Source organism: Rana temporaria, chromosome 1 (assembly GCF_905171775.1).
Source record: "Rana temporaria chromosome 1, aRanTem1.1, whole genome shotgun sequence".
Taxonomy (NCBI): Eukaryota; Metazoa; Chordata; class Amphibia; order Anura; family Ranidae; genus Rana; species Rana temporaria.
Genome location: NC_053489.1, coordinates 111,991,783 through 112,012,993, shown reverse-complemented (window position 1 = coordinate 112,012,993; position 21,211 = coordinate 111,991,783). Strand labels below are relative to the sequence as shown.

At 40.5% G+C, this 21,211-nt stretch overlaps 1 protein-coding gene across 3 annotated transcripts in view; it reads left to right on the top strand.

Annotated features, from left to right (window-relative positions):
- HAPLN1 (hyaluronan and proteoglycan link protein 1) overlaps window positions 1-18,170 on the top strand; it is a 134,373-nt gene extending 116,203 nt beyond the window's left edge. For all 3 annotated transcript variants that reach the window (XM_040341718.1, XM_040341712.1, XM_040341706.1), the window contains 3 exons: window positions 8,589-8,957; window positions 11,677-11,979; window positions 16,111-18,170. In XM_040341718.1, coding sequence (XP_040197652.1) covers window positions 8,589-8,957; window positions 11,677-11,979; window positions 16,111-16,394 — 956 coding nt within the window. In that variant the 3' untranslated portion in view covers window positions 16,395-18,170. The remainder of the gene's footprint in view (window positions 1-8,588; window positions 8,958-11,676; window positions 11,980-16,110) is intronic.
- Window positions 18,171-21,211: the final 3,041 nt, after the last annotated feature.

The following is a 21,211-nucleotide window of genomic DNA, read 5'->3' as shown; positions in this document are numbered from 1 at the left end:
GATTTCCCCTCTATTACTTTTCTGGGGACAACCCAATATTTTGATAATTTCTTTTACTTTCACTAATAGTGGTAAACAGGACAGGGGAGTTTTTTGACCCCCAAAATTCATTGGCTGTTTTTTTAGCATAAACTAATAAATTACTTTTATTAGTGCATGTTTTTTTTTTTTTTTTCTGGTTAACTACCTGGATATCCACTTAAGGGTAGTCTTGTCTGTTGTGAGCAGCCTAACCTAAGCCAGTAAACTCTCAAAAAGTATTGTCCTCTCGCATTGTATGAACTTATATCAATGTCTCAGCATTTCTTTAATGCTTGTTTCTTCATTGGAGTTAACACACTTCATAGTCTGAATTATCTCTAGTGTAGTAAACATACTGGGGCAGATTCACATACAATTGCATGGGTGCAGAGTATGTGAGATACGTTACGCCGCTGTAACTTACTTTTTGTAGCTTTGAATCCAGAAAGAATTTGCGCCGTAAGTTACGGCGGCGTAGAGTATCTCTCGCGGCGTAATGGCGCGTAATTCAAATCGGCGAGTAGGGGGCGTGTTTCATTTAAATGAAGCGCGTCCCCGCGCCGAACGAACTGCGCATGCGCCGTCCCTAAATTTCCCGCCGTGCTTTGCGCTAAATGACGTCGCAAGGACGTCATTGTTTTGACGTGGACGTAAATTACGTCCAGCCCCATTCACGGACGAATTACGCAAACAAAAAAAAATATTTTCAAATTCAACGCAGGAACGACGGCCATACTTAACATTGCGTACGCTACCAAATAGCAGCTTTAACTATACGCCGAAAGAAGCCGAACGGAAACGACGTAAAAGAATGCGACGGCCGCTCGTACGTTCGTGGATCGTCGGAAATAGCTAATTTGCATACTCGACGCGGAATACGACGGGAACGCCACCCAGCGGACGCCGAAGAATTGCATCTAAGATCCGAAGGCGTACGAAGACGTACGCCTGTCGGATCTAACCCAGATGCTGTCGTATCTTGTTTTGAGGATTCAAAACAAAGATACGACGCAGGAAATTTGAAAGTACGCCGGCGTATCAGTAGATACGCCGTCGTACTCTTTGTGGATCTGCCCCCAAGTACTTAGCTGAAGATGTAAATGCTATCCAGTCCAATTGCCATAAGCCATGGCACGTCAACTGTATCACTGGCAAATATTTGGCTGTGTATAACTTTTGTTAAAGAATATAACCAGGGCTCTAGTCCTGCGGGAACGCGTGGGAACTAAGTTCCTGCACTTTTTTCACAGCAGGAACTCGGTTCCCTTTGCAGGACTAGAGCAGCCGAGAGCAGCCGAGCCGCCCGAGCCAATCCTTCACTAATCGGCGATGCCCAGCTCGAGTCACTGTCAGGGGCAGGCGAACCTTAGTAATCCTTTATGTTACTGGCCGCTTCCTGTATATGGATTCATCGGGTAGTGTGCGGCTATTCCGTCACTTCCTCGATGCCGCAATGTCTCCTGGGAGCTTTTGTCATTGTTCTCAGGAGACATTCCGGAGGTCTGCTGTGAGTTATCGCGGGATTTAGAAAGAACTTGCTTAAAAAAACATGCGGTTTAGTAATTATGCATATGAGAGTATCATTTTTTTTTTGGTGGGGGAGTGGATCTTGGGTGGGAGTTCCAACACTTTTTCCCCCAGGACTTGACCCCTGAATATAACTGAATGCAAAAAGTACTTTACAGCATTTTTGTCTCTGTAGTTTATGTCTAAAGCTGGCCATAAATAATTCGGCCAGTTCAGCAGCTTGGGATCTACCAATCGACTTCTGTACACCCAGCCCCTCAGGTTTTGTCTGCTTGATCAGCGCCAATGGCTGATCAGTGTATTCTGACAGCAGGGTAGTCTCCACACTGTCAGAATACAATAGCTTAGCGGGGAGGATTCCTCCATTAACATTGAATGTGCAGATGTGGGAATCAATTTTTTTTTTTTTTTCATTCAACATGCTGAAAAAAAAGGCTCATCTGTTGCTATAAGATTTTTTATGGTCATCATTCTTCCAAAGAGTGGCAAAACTTAGCAGGAATAAAATGAAAGCTCAACACCATTCTTTTTAAGAATGGCATAAATAGATAGGAATAAAAAGAAAGCTCTGTGCCATTCCTCCTAGTAATGACATAATTGGGAGAAAAAAAGCTTTGCACCATTTCTCCTAAAATATTCTAGATTGTAAGCTCTAACGAGCAAGGCCCTCCTGTATTGAATGGTATTGTGACTGTACTGTGTGCCCTCATGTTGTAAAGTGCTGCACAAACTGTTGGTGCTATATAAATCCTGTATAATAATAATAATAATAATAATAATAATAATAATAAATACATAACTAGACAGGGATAAAAAGAAAGCTCTGCACTATTCCTCTAAAGAATTTCATATCCAGGCAGAATCAAAAATAAAGCTCTGCACTGTTCCTCTAAAGAATTTCATATCCAGGCAGAATAAAAAATAAAGCTCTGCACTGTTCCTCTAAAGAAAATATAACTGGGCTGGAGTAAAAATAAAGTTCTGCACTGTTCCTCTTAAGAATGGCGTAACTAGGCAGGAAAAAAAAAACCTCAGCACTGTTTCTCTGAAGAATGACATAACTAGGCAGGGATAAAAAAAAAGCTCTGAACCATTCATCCTAAGAATGACATAACAAGGCAGGAATAAAAAGAAAGCTCTGAACCATTTCACCAAACAATGACCTAACTAGGCAGGAATAAAAATCAATCTCTGCTTTCATTCAAGTCAGAGCAAGTTTTCCTTTATCGTATAAACCTTTACTAAGGGAAATATAGGGCCTAGCATTTCCCCAAAATGTGACTAAATCACCCACATGTACCCCCCCCCCCTCCTGGATCAGGGCTTGCTTAGAACTAATACCAGCCATACTCTTAGTCCACAGCCCTCTAAGGCCTTGTACACACGACCAGACATGTCCGATGAAAACGGTCCGCGGACCGTTTTCATTGAACATGTCTGCTGGGAGGTTTTGGTCTGATGTGTGTATCAGACCAAATTCCCCACGGACAGAAAACGCGGTGACGTGGTGGCGACAATGATGCGGCGACGTGCGCGAACCAGGAAGTTCAATGCTTCCACGCATGCGACAAATCACTTCGACGCATGCGGGGGATTTCGGTCTGATGGTTAGGTGTACTAACCATCGGACATGTCCTACGAACAGGTTTCCAGCAGACAAGTTTCTTAGCAAGCTAAGAAACTTTTGTCCACTGGAAACCTGTCCGCTAGGCCGGAAAACTGTCCGGTAGGCCCTACACACGGTCAGACATGTCCGCGGAAACTGGTCCGGGGACCAGTTTCAGCAGACATGTTCGGTCGTGTGTACAAGGCCTGATACTCCATTCCTCTTTCACTCTTTCAAGTTCGATGTGTCTATGACATGGTGTGTTCACCAAACTTGCATTCACTTTGTTCCTCTGACTGGGGGACCCTCACTGACCCAGGCCTGATGACTTGTACTTGGTTCCAAGATAGATCCTATGCCCCATCCACCTCCATCCCCTAACCTGACCTGGTAAGCATGCAGTTGGTTACACCAGGATCCTTCTTCATAATGTGGATACCTCATGAGATGCACAGTCTAGTATAAGCTTAATATAGTATTTTTCCACTTCTCAATAGCAAGGTTTCTAGGGATCCACTTCAGGCACATGGATCAACCATAGGTATGATACAAACTTAATTTTGTTGGAACAGTTCTCTTCATTAAATCACATAAATCACATAAATTCAATTAACCTGACCCAGCAATACAGCAACAACGGTTCCTCTGATCAGGAGTCAGCTCACTCTGAATTGCCCGTGGTGACTCCACTGGGTGGAGTCCAGATCTGTATTAAGTATAGACCCCCCTCCGTCAGTGCAGACTCCCCACTAAGTATAAACCCCTCCCTCAATACAGACCCCTCCATTAGTACAGACCCCCCCGGGACAAACCACCCCCCCATTAGTACCAACCCCCCACAAACCACCCCCCCCATTAGTACAGACCCCTGCACAAACCACCCCCCATTAGTACAAACCCCCCCCCCCACAAACCACCCCCCCTCCATTAGTACAAACCCCCCACAAATCCCCCTCCATTAGTACAGACCCCCCACAAACCACCCCCTTCATTACTACAGACCACCCCCTCCATTAGTACAGACCCCCCACAAACCACCCCCTCCATTAGTACAGACCCCCCCACAAACATCCCCACTCCATTAGTACAGACCCCCACAACCCACCCCCTCCATTAGTATAGACCCCCCATAAACCATCCCCCCTCCATTAGTACTGACCCCCCCATAAACCATCCCCACTCCATTAGCATAGACCCCACCACAAACCACCCCCCCATTAGTGCAAACCCCCCACAAACCATCTCCCCTCCATTACTACAGACTCCCCCCTTCTGGACAAACCCCACCCGGGCGGCAACTGGAGAGGACAGTGTGCAGCCACGCTGCCCGGGTGGAGAAGATCGTGATAGAGAGAAGAAAGAACAAATGTCATACAACTGCACTGCACAGGCCGCCCCGCCCCCAACGACATCCTTGTGCGCCGTGTGTGGGTCTCTCGCTGAACAGAGATAGCCGCTTCGTTCTCCTCTGACAGAAGGAGGGACCAGGATGGACTTGGGCAGGAAACCCAGCTGTGAGCGGTGGCTGTGAACTGCGGAGAGACTCCAACAAGGGGAGGAGGAGGGAGGGGAGCACTCTGGCGCTTGAGAGCCCCACCTCTGTGGCACCTGGGTGAACAGCACCCCATCTAGGATCGGCCCTGATGTGAGTAACTGACTGCGACTCACATTCTGCGAGCTATGAAGGCCGCACGGCGCCCCTGTTGCCCATGGCACCCTGTGCGGCCGCACAGCTCACACACCCCAAAGGCCGACCCTAGTGGCGTGCCTTGATGTGTCCATTAGTAGAAGTGCTCCACCCCAGGGGTAATGAAGAATAGAGAGTTTATCTCCTAGATCATGGTTTTCCACCCTGGCACTGCTCTTCCTATCAGTCAGCTTCTGCCCCAAGCTAAACTCTACCCCAAGTATGTATATGATCCTCCTTGGAAGGAATAAATAAGCATTTATTTTAAAGAGACAAGGGTGTAATCCATGCCTACATGCTATTTTTAAAATCCTAGTTGCTTGGCTGTTATGGCTCTGACTTCAATAATTGGTTCCAAACAAGTATGCAGATTGGCGAATTCAGACAGAAGTCCTACGTTCTGCCGAGTTGCTATAGGTTAATGACCCAGAGTATGAAATTAAAAAAGGTCAGTAATGGTAGTCTCCATGTTTCCCTCAGCAAGGTTGTACAGTTTACAAGGGCTCAAAACTCACATGTGGATGAGAACAGTAAGGAATCATTATAAGAACATTTCAAAACTTACATCCCCAAGTAGCACAGCCACCAGAGTCCACCATTTGCTCTAAGATCCCCTTTAAAAAGACATATCTGGAGAGTTAAACATCTACACAGTTAAAAGATATATAAAATGTTTTCTTTAAACTGCAGTCATTCCAAACACGCTCTTAAAGCTTTCAAATGAGTTCTGAATTATAGTGGAATAGAATTTCTTCAAGATTGAAAGCATTGGCAAAAAATCAAATTAATGGCTGCATTATAAGTTTGCCAGAATTTAAAGATGCTACTCTAAAGAAGAAATATGTAGAAAACAGAACAGAAACACTTTGGTGATGTTGTGCTCAGGGAAATTACATTAATTAGATAATGGTCTTTTGTTTTTTCTGTACTCTCATTAGGATGCTTTGAATTAGTTAGCTATGTAGAAAATGCAGAAAGAAAAAGAATATCTACATTAGCTAATCGGGTACGTAGGCCAGAATCAAAGAAACTCAAAGAAGCACATAAGGCATTAATCATTGCCCCCAACATGCCTGGCTTTTAAAATGAGTTTTATGCTCCTTGTGGATGTTCATCCATGATTTGAGTCACTGTTTTTATTCTTGCAGTCATCACGTCATCCAAAACAACATTATAACTATACAAAGAAAAGCATTCATAGAAGATATTGTAGGAAATCACTATTTAGGAAGTTTATGTATACAAATCACTTGTACCATAATAGTGGCTGGGGAAAATTATTCAAAAACTGAACTTCTCTGACCAGAGCACGGTCTTCCACTTGTTTGCTGTCCCCCACGTGGCTTTTCGAAAACTGGAAATGGGACTTCTTATGGCTTTCTTTCAACAATAACTTCCTTTTAGCCACTTTTCCATAAATGCCAGAGTGCATGACTAATAGTTGCCCTGTGGACAGATTCTCTCACGTGAGCTGTGGATCTCCAGAGTTACCATGGGCCTCTTGACTGCTTCTCTAATTAATGCTCTGGCCTGTCAGTTTAGGTGGACGGCCATGTCTTGGTAGAATTGCAGTTGTGCCATACTCTTTCAATTTTCAGATGATGGATTGAACAGCATTCCGTGAGATGTTTGAAGCTTGGGATATTTTTTTTATAACCTAACCCTGCTTTAAACATCTCCACAACTTTTTCCCTGACCTGTCTGGTAGGTTTCTTGGCCTTCATGATGCTGTTTGTTCCCTAAGGTTCTCTAACAAACCTCTGAGGGCTTCACAGAACAGATGTATTTATACTGAGATTATATTATACACAGGTGGACTCTATTTACTAATTAGGTGACTTCTGATAGCAATTGGTTCCACTAGATTTTTTTTTTTTTCAAACATTTTATTGAGTATTTCAACATTACATCAGTACACAAAGCGATACAATGTCTAGGAGAAGCTTCAAATCACATTGGGTATTATGGTAGTAAATATGACAGTAAACATAGTCGCCTATAATGGCAAACATGTGAAACCCATACTGGTAAGAGGTTTTTGAGAACAGTGAATACATCGATAACAAGGTAAGCGCCCAAGTTAACCACTTAAGCCCCAGACCAATATGCTGCTAAATGCCCAAAGGCGTTTTTACAATTCGGCACTGCGTCGCTTTAACAGACAATTGCGCGCTCGTGCGACGTGGCTCCCAAAAAAAATTGGCGTCCTTTTTTCCCCACAAATAGAGCTTTCTTTTGGTGGTATTTGATCACCTGTACGGTTTTTATTTTTTGCGCTATAAACAAAAATAGAGCGACAATTTTGAAAAAAATGCAATATTTTTTACTTTTTGCTGTAATAAATATCCCCCAAAAACATATATAAAAATGTTTTTTTTCCTCAGTTTAGGCCGATACATATTCTTCTACCTATTTTTGGTAAAAAAATTGCAATAAGCGTTTATCGGTTGGTTTGCGCAAAATTTATAGCGTTTACAAAATAGGGGATAGTTTTATTGCATTTTTATTTTTTTAATTTTTTTTACTACTATTGGCGGCGATCAGCGATTTTTTTCGTGACTGCGACATTATGGCGGACACTTCGGACAATTTTTACACATTTTTGGGACCATTGTCATTTTCACAGCAAAAAATGCATTTAAATTGCATTGTTTATTGTGAAAATGACAGTTTCAGTTTGGGAGTTAACCACAGGGGGCGCTGTAGGAGTTAGGGTTCACCTAGTGTGTGTTTACAACTGTAGGGGGGTGTGGCTGTAGGACTGACGTCATCGATCGAGTCTCCCTATAAAAGGGATGACTCGATCGATGCAGCCGTCACAGTGAATCACGGGGAAGCCGTGTTTACATACGGCTCTCCCCGTTCTTCAGCTCCGGGGAGCGATCGCGACGGAGCGGCTATAAACGAATAGCCGCGCCATCGTCTCGGATCGCTCCCCGGGCATGTAGCGGGGGGGGGGGGGTCCCGATCGGGCCCCCGACCCGCGGAAAGGCAAGGACGTACCTGTACGCCCATTTGCCTGTACATGCCATTCTGTGGACGTACATATACATGCGGCGGTCGGGAAGTGGTTAAGTAACATCGGAGCAATAAGGATCCCCCAACTACCCGTCCACCCCTAACGGGAACATTCTGGTTCCACTAGATTTCAATTAGGGGTATCAGAGTAAAAGGGACTGAATACAAATGCATGTCACATATTTGAGATATTTATTTGTAAAACGTTTTGAAAACCATTTATCATTTTCCTTCCACTTCACAATTATGTGTCACTTTGTTTTGGCCTATCATATAAAATTCCAATAAAATACATTTACATTTTTGGTTGTAACACGACAAAATGTGAAAAATTTCAAGGTGCATGAATATTTTTTCAAGGCACTGTATATATGGTAAAACAGTATAACTAAGTGATGTACTGTATAGATAAACATAGTAGAGGCTATCAACAACCAGTAATGTACACAACTCCAGACGGAAATGATCCAAATGATACAGGAAAGCAAAACAAAAAAAACTTCAAAAGAGTCTTAGTACCCTGTTCTGAAAAAAATGCCCATAGAATGCAACATGACAATTAAAATGGCTTGTGCATATGAGAAACAAGGAGCATTATACGGACTGTAAAAAAAGTAAATGTTCTCAATCATCGGTTGTTCTGCTCTGCTACTATACATACTGAATTATGAGCAGCGTATTTTATTGTTTTTTTTATCTAATTTTTGACTGCCTTTATGTTCATTTCAGAGAATGGGCCTCGTCTTGTGGTGGAGGTAGATCAAACTAAAGTTATCTCCCATCGAGGTGGTAATGCCACACTGCCATGCAAATTTCATCATGAATCAGTGTCAGCCGGATCACTTTCACACAAAATTCGAATCAAGTGGACCAAACTGACTTCAGATTACCTCAAGGAAGTGGATGTCTTTGTTTCAATGGGGCACCACAAAAAGAGCTATGGCAGCTACCAGGGCAGGGTTTACCTGCAAGGATCAAGTGCAAATGATGCTTCACTAGTTATCACCGACATTACACTGGAAGACTATGGTAGATACAAATGTGAAGTCATTGAAGGACTGGAAGATGATACCGCTGTTGTATCATTGGATTTACAAGGTAATGTCAATCACTGGCTTATCATTATATACAATATACTTAAAGAAAATATTATTCCTTAGAATTTTCCACTTATCAACTAATGTATAAATGTTGTATAAAGTACAGAACAGTTAGAACCTGGGTCAGGTTTCTTTTGTTGAACACAAGAACAAATGGGGAGCTATATTCAGATTGTCTAAGGGCCACTTAAACTGTTACTGGTCCGATAACACGCCACAAAATGGGGACCACGCTCAAGAACAGGGAAAGGACCCAGAGAATCCACATACATGACATACATCCAACAGATGAAGGAGATTTAGTGCCCCCCTCAAACTGTTCGAAGCAGTAAATCACAGTGCTTATATAATCGGTATCTACTCACCTGAATCCATGTAAGCACAGTAAAAATTCTCAAGCCCTGATAAGAGTGTGTTTGGTCTCTGAAACTCTTTGGCTTCATTCTGCTATGAATACATTTTATTATTAAATTACCTTGGACTCTTCGACTTTTGTTTGGCACTCTCATTTGATTAATTTGATTATACAGTATGTAGGTTAATAATGATGTCTGTGTCCCTGCTGAGAGATCAACTATCTCTATCTATTTTTGTGAGCATGGTCGATACCACAAAAAGTGATCGCCGGAGCCGATGCTAGTGCCCGGTGGACACGATGACCGCCGGGCACCTGCGATCGCTCGTGACAGTGTCTCACAGACAGGCATTAGGCCTCGTACACGTTAGGTTAACCAGAGGACAACGGTTTGATGGACCATTTTCATCTGTCCAAACCAATCGTGTGTAGGCCCCATAGGTTATTTAATCATCGGTTAAAAAAAGCCAACTTGCTTTAAATTTAACCTATGGATTCCTAACCGATGGGAAAAAAACGATCGTTAGTAGGCACAACCATCCGTTAAAAATCCATGCATGCTCAAAATCAAGTCGACGCATGCTTGGAAGCATTGAACTTCGTTTTTTTCAGCACGTCGTTGTGATTTACGTCACTGCGTTCTGACACAATGTTTTTTTTAACCAATGGTGTGTAGGCACGACGGACCATCAGTCAGCTTCATCGGTTAACCTATGACAACGGTCCTTCAGACCGTTCTCATCGGATGGACTGATCGTGTGTACGAGGCTTTAGTGTCTGAAAACATTTATTTTTTAAATGATTCCCAATATTTGATTAATAAATGTTATCTAAATGGCTTTTCAAATGTCAATGACACAATGCCTGGTAATACCTGGCAAAATAAACCTTGCAAGGACATTGGTTAGTAATTATAACCAGAAATGTAGAACCCTAGGAGATTAAAAACTATTATAAATATCAGGATTATTATATATCATTTATGTTATCCTTTAAATGGGTTGTAAAGGTTCGTTTTTTATTTTCTAAATAGGTTCCTTTAAGCTAGTTTATTGTTGGTTCACTTATCTTTTCCTTCGATTTCCCTTCTTCTTGTTTTTTTTTCTTTATTTTCTTTGTCTGAATTTCTCACTTCCTGTTCCTCCTCAGTAAGCTGTTCTGGCTGACTAACCCCCATGGATGATGGGGACAAGCTTACTGAGGAGAAACAGGAAGTGAGAAATTCAGACAAAGAAAAAAAATCATTTAGAAGGGAAATCGAAGGAAAACAAACCTTTACAACCCCTTTAATATCATTTAACCCGGTCACTTAACCACTAGAGGCCTGCGCAAATGCGCGCGGCGCGTGTTGTGATTACTGAGTCACTGGCCCCTTACCATGTGATCAGCTGTCAGCCAATGACAGCTGATCACATGATGAAAACAAAGGATCGGTAAGGAGGAGAAAAAAAGCCGATCACCGGCTTGTTTACAAGAGACATCGGTCCTGAAGAGGAAGGAGGCACATTTGCCTCCTCTGGGTCCAAAAATACCGCCTGCCAGTGTCACCTGCCATTTCCACCTGCCAGTGCCCACAGTGCCACCTATCAATGCCTGCAGTGCCACCTATCAATGCCCACAGTGCTACCTATCAATGCCCACCTGTGATGCCAATCAGTGGCACCTAGTAATGATGCCTATCAGTGTAACCGATCAGTGCCCATCACTGCCACTCATCAGTGCCCATCACTGCCAGCTTTCAGTGCCACCTATCAATGCCACCTATTAGTGCCACTTCTCAGTGACCACCAGTGCCACCTATCAATGCCCTTCAGTAACACCCATCAGTGCCATCTCTCAGTGCCACCTATCAGTGCCCACCAGTGCCACCTATCAGTGCCCACCAATGCCGCCTTATCAGTGCCCATCAATGCAGCCCATCAGTGCAGCCCATCGGTGCCCATCAGTGCCCATCAGTGCAGCCTATCAGTGCCCATCAGTACAGACTCATCAGCGTACATCAATGAAGGAGAAAAATTACCCGTTTTCAAAATTTTACAACAAAATATTTTAAAAAAGAAAAGTTTTTTTTTTTTTTTTTTTCTTTTTAATTGTTTTAAACAAAAATAAAAACCGCAGGGGCGATCAAATACCACCAAAAGAAAGCTCTATTTGTGAGAAAAAAAGTGATACAAATTTAATTTTGATACAGTGTTGCATGACCACGCAATTGTCATTCAACAGCACTGAAAGTTGAAAATTGGTCTGAGCAGGAGGGGGGTTTAAGTGCCCAGGAAGCAAGCGGTTAATTGTAACTTTTTATTTTATTTATTTTTTGATGTATAAGGTTTCTAATCTACTTCTTTCTATATTTACTTTTCAGGTATTGTTTTTCCATTCTTTCCTCGGCTTGGCCGCTATAATCTAAACTTTAATGAGGCCCAACAAGCCTGTCAAGATCAGGATTCTATAATTGCCTCCTTTGATCAGTTGTATGATGGGTGGAGGTCTGGACTTGATTGGTGTAATGCAGGTTGGCTAAGTGATGGATCAGTACAATACCCAATCACAAACCCTAGAGAACAATGTGGTGGTAAAAACATTGTCCCTGGAGTTCGAAACTATGGCTATAGAGACAAAGACAAAGGCAGATATGACGTCTTCTGTTTCACATCAAATTTTAAAGGTAACATTTCTTTAAACCTACTTGTTATCTAAATGTTTTCAGAAAGTAACATGTATGGTTGCTGCTTTCCTAGATAGTTATATGAGAGGCTGACTGTGGTCTGGTTCATTGGTCTTCACATCTTGGTAGTTTAGTCTACTACCTTCCATTACTTTTTTTTTTTCTATTACGTTCTTAAAGACAAGATTTTGACCTCACTATCTGATATATGAAACATACTTTCTTTAGAACAGTATGGGGAAATGATGAAAAGGGAATTCTATTTTCTCTTCTTCTATATTCACCTGTTGAAAACTGATATAGCTCTCATCTAAGAAACAGGAACCTTAGCATGGGATGATGAAGATGGCAATAGAAATGCGGCCTCGGAATCCAGTCAGTTAATAGAAATTTTTTAGCAATATATCAGTAAGAAAACTCCTACCCGTTGTCACAGCAAGGTCTACGTTGTTTTTGTTAGAACCCAGGTTTACAAATTTGTGATATGCTAACTTGCCAGTTTGTCAGTTAACCTATCAACTATAAAATCGCAGAAAAGTAAAGAAAGGAAGACTACTGAAAAATATACAACTTAGTTGTAAAGTAATACATCTTTAAACACATTTTGACTTACTGCTCATAATGTCCTGTCAGCTTTACTACATGGTTTTAATAAATGAAAGCTGAAACCTGATTGGTTGTTGAGAAAAAAACGTCAGTTTGCTGCATGTTTCAACTTTACAACTTAACCCACTGTCTCATACCATGTATACTTACCAGGTCAAAGTAACATGTCTTATCTATACTATACCAAAAAATTGCCATATTCCTAACATTTAAACATCAGAAATTCCTACTACCTAATTATTTAATTAATTCTGTACTTCTAACATGAAGTTATTTATTAAAATGCATTTCATTAAATAGCAGATAGCTTATCATAAAATATGTGATACTGTAATTAATTGATAAGACGATGTTATTTCTAAGAGCGTTTGACAGAACACAGATTTCTGGCACTAGAAGATGCTAATGGGAATTTAAATGCTGGTTTCCATGGTGGCTATTTTCTTTTCAATCCTCGTCAGACTTTCATTCAAGGGCTTATGTTCACGGAGATTAGGAAAGAAGTTGAAAACAACTATCGAAGATAATATATCTGTATTTTGGACCAGCTCTTGCAGTGTGTACAATGAATTACAAGGAGAGCTTACAGACTCAGTGGGACTGCACACAATAAAGTGTGTTATCATGTCAGTGCCAAGGCAGTAGAAGATACAGTAACTTTTCTAAGGTCAAAATGTTGGATTCACACAAGCTGTTCAGTTTTAGAATAATATACCCCACAAGCTAATCAGTATTGGAATAACATCACTGCTACAAAATGAAAAACTCTAGTTTCGCTTTTAGCAACAGTGATGTTATTCCAATACTTCTGCTAGTAATTATGTCCTATGAAACTATTTCTATACACTGTTACACATTGATTTGTGAAGGCAGAGTGGGACTCTAGACAAGGTAGTACCCCCATCCCTTTCAGTGACATTGATAAGGATTGCAAAGTAAAGAGATGTCACCCCATTTACATTGTCTGTACTGGCGTCCCCCCCCCCCCACCAATCAGACACTGTTTGCTTTGTTTTTAAGGTTACTTTGCAGTATACCAAGGAAGCACTAAAGACACCTGTAGTGTACGAATGTGCTTTACAAAAAAAAAAACTGTACATGCAATTGTAGGAAAAATAATACAAGACATACCGACAATTGCAAAATGTTCATACAAATTCAAATGCACAAGCTATCTATCCTTTCTAGCAAATGAGCATGGAACAATATATGCTATAGGGAATATACTAAAAGTTACTTTTTTGGGTTGTAGATTTAGTGTCATCCTCAGGTAAAGTTCATTCTTTCAGTCTTCATCTTTTCCAGACTTATTGGTTCTCAAAGTCCTTCAAAACTTCTGCTGCACCTTTTTGTTCAGCACATGGCTAAGTTCAAGTTCTTTGTTCCCTCCCCCTACTTCCTGCCAACATCACTTCCTGTTTCAAAAGTTCCATAAAATAGGTTAACCACTTCACCCAGGTTCACGTCATATGGCGTCAGTGGCGATATCTGAATGATGCCTACAGCTGCAGACGACATCCAGATATCATTCTTTTCAGCAGATGATTCCCTGCACAGTAAAATCAATCATAGTGGCTGCTTTGTCGCTTGATTGTTTTTACAATGCTGCCCTCCGGTGCTTCTCCGGTCACCGGCAGCAGAACTTTATCATAGAGCTGACCAAGGATCAGATGGTCCCCGGTCATCTCTATGACCCTCGGAGGCCTGGCGTGACAATATGTAAACACTACCGTGTATTTGGCTGGAAAGCCTGAGATTGATTTTTTTTTTTATATATCTAAGGCCCCATACACACGATAGAATCCATCCGCTGAAAAATCCCAGCGAATGGGTTTCAGCAGATAGATCCTATGGTGTGTACACTCCAGCGGATCTGTTTCCGCGGATATTTCTCCCCTGGGATGGATTCCAGCAGATCGAATATTTGCTGACATGGTAAACAAATCTATCTGCTGGAATCCATCCCAACGGATGGATCCGCTGGTCTGTATAGACTCACCGGATCCATCCGTCCGAAGGGATCCCCCGCATGCGTCGTAATGATTCGACGCATGCGTGGAATTCCTTATATGACAGCGTCGTGCACGTCGCCGCGTCATAATCGCGGCGACGGCGCGACACGTCATCGCCAGAGGATTTCGGCGCGGATTTCAATGCGATGGTGAGTACACTCCATAGCATGGAAATCCGCGGAAATCCTTGAGAGGATTTATCCGTGGAAACGGTCCGCTGGACCGTATTCGCGGATAAATCCTCTCGTGTGTATGGGGCCTTAGGCTTTTCAGCCTAAAGGGGAGATCTGGGGTCTTATGGACCCCAGATCTCTCCACAAAGAGGACCTTTCATGCCCTATTCCTATTACAAGGGATGTTTACATTCCTTTTAATAGGAATAAAAGTGATCAAAAAGTAAAAAAATCTAAGGGAAAGTGTAAAAATGTAAACATTAAAACATTTCAATAAAATAAACAATACAATAAAATGTAATATGTTAATATGCCTTTAAGATTATTTTTTTTTTACATGGGGTCCCCCTAGAGATCCATACCACACCCTTATCCATGAATAATTGTCTGGTTTGGATATTGAAGATGACACCATACTGTTATTTACAAACTGAACGACACTGGGCGGAAATTGTCATTTAGTCGTTATAATGTTTTTTACAAAATGTCACCTTTGTGGAAGTATGGAAGTATATCGTACAGGTGTGCAACTTCATATGCAAGTTTAAAGTGGAATTCTAGCTTAACCCTAACTACTCTTAAAACTGTCCTCTCCTTCCTCCTAACACCTATACTAGCTAACCTGTGTAAGAAAAATGTGTGTACTTACCTATTTTCAGGCCACTCCAGTTTGGTCACATGCTCTGCCCTGTGTCATCTAGCGGTGCCTGATGGGTAGAGTACAAAGCACTCCAACAACGGCTTGTTATGCTTGGAGTGATGAAGTCACCCTTAGGTTTCAATGGCCTATCTGTCTGTCCTCCCTCGTCTCCCCTGCTATCACGCTGGCTGACACAGGGCAGTGGGATCGTGTTTCTCCTAGACTTCAATATGGTTTGGGTGTTATGTTTGTGGATTTCCTGCTGGGTTTGACGAGCATCCAGAAAACCAAACTTTTAATTTTACTCATCCTTAATCCATTCCTTCTAATTATTGGCTCTTTGGACTAAGCTGACCACAGGCAAAGGCTATGCACTGCATTATAGACTGTTCTTTATTTTATTATGTGCAGGTGAATAGCAGAACAAAATCTGTTACTCTGTTTAAATCTGTTAATCTGCATATTAGCTGCTCCCAATGTAAAAATGTCAACAGCTGCTCATGGAGTCAATCCTGATTTTTAAACAGAGACCTTTAAAAATTGTAAAATGAATTGTCGTAAATATTGAACATTTTTCTGAAATGTACATTTTACTGAAAGAAAGCCCTTCTAGGCCTTTTAAAATGAATAGTAATCAATAAGGAGCATTTTTTTTATGTGTTTTTTATGAACAATTATATGACTTTATTTTTATTCTTAGGTCGTTTCTATTACCTAATACATCCAGTGAAGCTGACTTACGATGAAGCTATACAAGCCTGTATCAATGATGGTGCTCAGATCGCTAAAGTAGGCCAGATGTATGCAGCATGGAAGCTACTTGGCTACGATCGCTGCGATGGAGGATGGTTGGCTGATGGTAGTGTTCGTTACCCAATCTCAAAACCACGACGACGCTGTAGTCCCAATGAAGCAGCTGTGCGCTTTGTTGGTTACCCAGATAAAAAGCACAAGCTATACGGTGTTTATTGTTATAAAGCATAGAACCATAGCAACCCAAGAACAAACACCAGTATTAACAAAGTAATTGCAAAAAAGTGAAAATTTTATTTTGAAAGTGAACTCATGCAAGCTATAAAAAACTGTGATAAACATTTTTACTTACTGTAAAAACATTGTCATACATTTATGTCATCGGCTTTCTTTTGTTTTTTTTTTTGTTTTTTTTATAACTCTTCTTCAAGTTATAATTTAAAAAAATATATAGTTTAAATTAAAGCATAATGGTTACTCAGTCACACCAAACCATATCTAGTAGTTTAATGAATGGGGCATGCCATAGCTTGATGATTGCTTCATGTTTACTGAGGAATGTAAGATAACTCCAAAAAGAAGTGTATAAAAAAAATGTTTTAATTAGTTTATACAATGATATTTTAAAATGCACTACAAACAGTAGATCATCGGGTTCAGTTTAGGTGCTGCCAGTGTCTGCTTATGCATAATAGGACAGCTAATATAAAAAGTAGTATATAAACTGTATTTGCTTTGAACATGGTTTGTTTTAATATTATAAAGTAACAGGAAAAAAACAAAAAAAAAAAAAACAGTGATGTCATTAGAAGCACAGCAAAAATCCTAGCAGTTAAACTGTATTTTTTTTATTGTGTATGAAACATTGATGAATGTTTGCATAATTAATGAATGAACCCTATTTTGTTTTTAATTCAGTTCAATGACGCCTAAAAAGTGTTGAGTTACAGGTACAGTTGGCAAACTTTAATGGGTTAGTTAAACAGCAGTGGCTGTTTGTTAAGATATATATAGCATTTACTCAGGGCAGTTATTCCATGTGAACTGCTGGACAGAACAAACACATACTCAAAATGATATAGCAAAGTCTATTATATGTTAGTCTTTAATTATTATTGTCTTTATTAATATATATTTAATATTTTTCGTATTTAGAATTCATAAGAAATTATTGAAAATGAGCACAGCTTCCAGTTAACCCCAATTATAAAAATACATGTTTTTCCTCAACTCTAACAGCACAGGGCTAACTACTCAGTAGGTCAGCAACTAACAAAAAATATGTATAAATAACAGATATATAATTTATGTGTATACATTCAAAAGCATACAAAAATAGAATTAGAATGAGAAATATATACAGGGCACAATTACAGTCACTTGATCTTCCCCAATGCCAGTGGTATATTGTTTTAGAATATTGTTGTAGTATGTAATATTTTGTTGAGCATGTAATGCACAGGAGAGTATGCAATTTTTGTGTCACTGCCATTTCTTGCTAGAAGCACACTTTCCATTTTGATTTATTTAATTTATAAATGTATCCCTAAAATTTCAGTGAATAATTAGGTAAGAATATATAACTACTCTGCTTTCTTCCAGCTCTCCAAAACTTTGTAAAAATAACCTTAGTTGTATAATATTACCCTTAACATGCAGCTTGTGTTTTTTGTGAGGAATTTTAAATGCATCTGATGGAAACTTTAAGTTTACTGAATGTATGTATAATGCAAATAACAAAAATGCAACATACTGTAAGCATGCAGAATATAAACTTGATATCTTAAAAAAATACAACAGAGGTCCATATTTAAAAAGCCAGCTTTACTGAAGGTTAACAAATATAAACACATGCCAAGGCATATATTAAGGATTCATGAAGTTGGGTTATGTTTTAACAATTGGTAAAATATGGAACTGAATACTCAAACAACAGAGAATATTTTCTTCTGCAGTTATATAAAGCACAAATTATCGTTTAATCTAATAAAAAGGAAGTAAAAAAAATAAAAAAATAAGATGTATTGCTAATCGTTCAAGCATAACAGATTCAATCACACTGCTATTTTGTTTACATATGTTCAAAAAGAGTCAAATAAAACTAGTTTAGTAGCAACATGTTTTTTAGGCAGTGTTGCTTGTGTTACACAATTTTTGGTATAGCTTTAAGAGAAGATTTGTTGAATAAATCTTGTCATGGTGATAAAGCAGTCAAACCAGCAAAGCCACCCCACATATCAATTGAGGTTTTCTATAGTGTAAGTGAGTTACACTTCAATTTATAGCACCACATCCCTAGAATAATATTCAAAGAGGAAAAAATTGTTTTAGGGTGCTAATAATTGCACATTCATGAATGAACAAATCACAAATTAAAAAGTCATCATTTATTGATCTACAAAGTTAAAAAAAAAATATTAAAATATATACACATTTGTTACACAGTCACTGGTGTATTAATTTATGCGGCAATATAACGGTATGTATTCCCAACATGTTTCGTCCCCTAGGGCTTCTTTGGGAGATTTAATAACCGCTATTGACATGAAAGCTATGCCAAAGGATAATGAAATATCATTCAATGATACAATAACCATAAACCATAACAAACATATATACATTTACATGTTTAATTATTGCCTAGATCGGGTCATTTCATGCTTGCCCTTCACCCTTTTTGTTAACCGAAGGCAGGCCCGCCCTCACAGTATCAAGTAGTGGGGTGTTGTGTAACCACAGGAGGTACACAGGGTCCAAGCTTTAATAAATAAATATTCATGATGTAAATGTTTAAACTCTCCAAGAGAAAAGTTAACTGTTGGATTTGGATATTTCATTATATTTTGGTATAACGTCTATATCAATAGTGGTCATCAAATACCTTGGGGGTGAAGGATTTTCAAATCAAAATGTCCTCCCAATTTCCCTAGTATTTCTTGTTTTAATATAAATTGTAATTTCAGCTTCAAAATCAGAGTTCTTGCATGCCCCCAAAATCCCGTAGTACACTGTGTATGCATTATTGACCGATAGTAAGGCTCTTACTTTGCATTGTCAGAACTGTGAATCTGTTGCTGAACATTGCAGTTTGCATGGTGCGCACACTAGACGTGAGGCTCTGAAAGTGGTGGCACTTGAGCAAATTTGTATTTGCAGCTTTTTGTTATGTTGGATTGGCTGCTTTATCAGCATTACTGATCAAATTTATTATTGCAAGTTGTTCTTTAGCTTAGAGAATCAGTATTGTCTTTAAAGACTCAATCAGGATAAGGAAAAAATAAACATATCTAACCATTTATTTTTTAGAGGTTGACTACTTCTTTCCAGTAAACACCAGATCAAGTGGGAAGTTTGTATTTTGCATTGCCCCATCCTAATTTGATTGAATATTTAAACATCTGGCTTTACTTCCATTGCTATGTTAGTCAAGTTATTTAGATGTACACTATTGCCAATAGTAATGGGACACCTACCTTTACACGCACATGAACTTGAATGGCATTCTAGTCTTGGGCCCTTACACACGACCGGATCTATCCGCTGGGATTGATCCGCGAGTCAGTTCCAGCAGATAGATCCGGTCGTGTGTACGTCCGAGCGGACATTTCCCAGCGGATAAAAATCCAGCCAACGGATTCCCAGCGGATAATTTTTTTTTAGCATGCTAAGAAATCTATCCGCTGGAATCCAGTCCAGCGGACTTATCCGGTCGTCTGTACAGACTCACCGGATAAGTCCGTCCCATCCCTCGCATGCGTCGTAATGATTGGACGCATGCATGGAAGTATTTACCTTCCAGGGTCGCGCACGTCCCCGCGTCATCGTCGCGGCGACGGCGCGGCCACGTCGCCACGGATGTATTCTGCTGGGATTTTGATCTGATGGTGTGTACAGCCATCAGATCAAAATCCGCCAGAGGATTTATCCGCTGGAAACGGTCCGGCGGACCGTTTTCAGCGGATATCCTCTCGTCTGTACGAGGCCTAAGTGTGTAGGGTTTAATATTGAGGTGGCCCACCTTTTGCTGCTATAACAGCTTCAACTCTTCTGGGAAGGCTGTCCACAGGTTTAGGAGTGTATCTATGGGAATGTTTGACCATTCTTCCAGAAGCACATTTGTGAGGTCAGACACCGATGTGGACAAGAAAGCCTGGCTCTTAATCTCTTCTCTAATTTATCCCAAGGGTGTTCTATCAGGTTGAGGTCAGGACTCTGTGCAGGCCAGTCAAGTTGCTCCACCCCAAAGTCGCTCATTCATGTTTTTGTGGACCTTGCTGTGTGCACTGGTACGCAGTCATGTTGGAACTGGAAGGGCCATCCCCAAACTGTTTGCACAAAGTTGGGAGCATGAAATTGTCCAAAATGTCTTGGTACGCTGATGACTTAAGCGTTTCCTTCACTGGAATTGAGGGGTCAAGCCCAACCCCTGAAAAACAACCCCACACCATAATCCTCCCTCCACCAAATGATTTTGACCAGTGCACAAAGCAAGGTCCATAAAGACATTATTAAATGAGTTTAAGGTGGAGGAACTTGACTGGCCTGTACAGAGTCCTAACCTCAACCCAATAGAACACCTTTGGGAATCGGGACAAATTAGAGCGGAGACTACGAACCAGCTGCAGAAAGTTCCATAGAAGCACTTAGATCCAGATAATACTGTATTGGCTGTATAGAGTACAGCACTGGAAAGATAACAGTCAACAGAAGCTGTGACGGATCTCCCCACAGAGACACCATGTAGAATCCGCGGCTAGCAATGATGTCACTCACTGTGCTGGAGAAACAAAGCAGAAGCCAGTGCAGGGAAAGACACACGAAGAACAAGCTGGTAGTGTGGTCCCATCATTATGACAACATGTTTCACGCTCCTGCACCTTATCAAGTCATCCTTCACAGGAGCTCAAAATATATTGTTTCAATGGAAATTGATATTCTGCTAGTTTTTTTGCCCTCATCCAGAGTCTCTATACAGCCAAAAAAGTATTACCTGGATCTAAGCGCTTTTATGGAACTTTCTGCAACTTTAAACATTCCCATAGACGCAA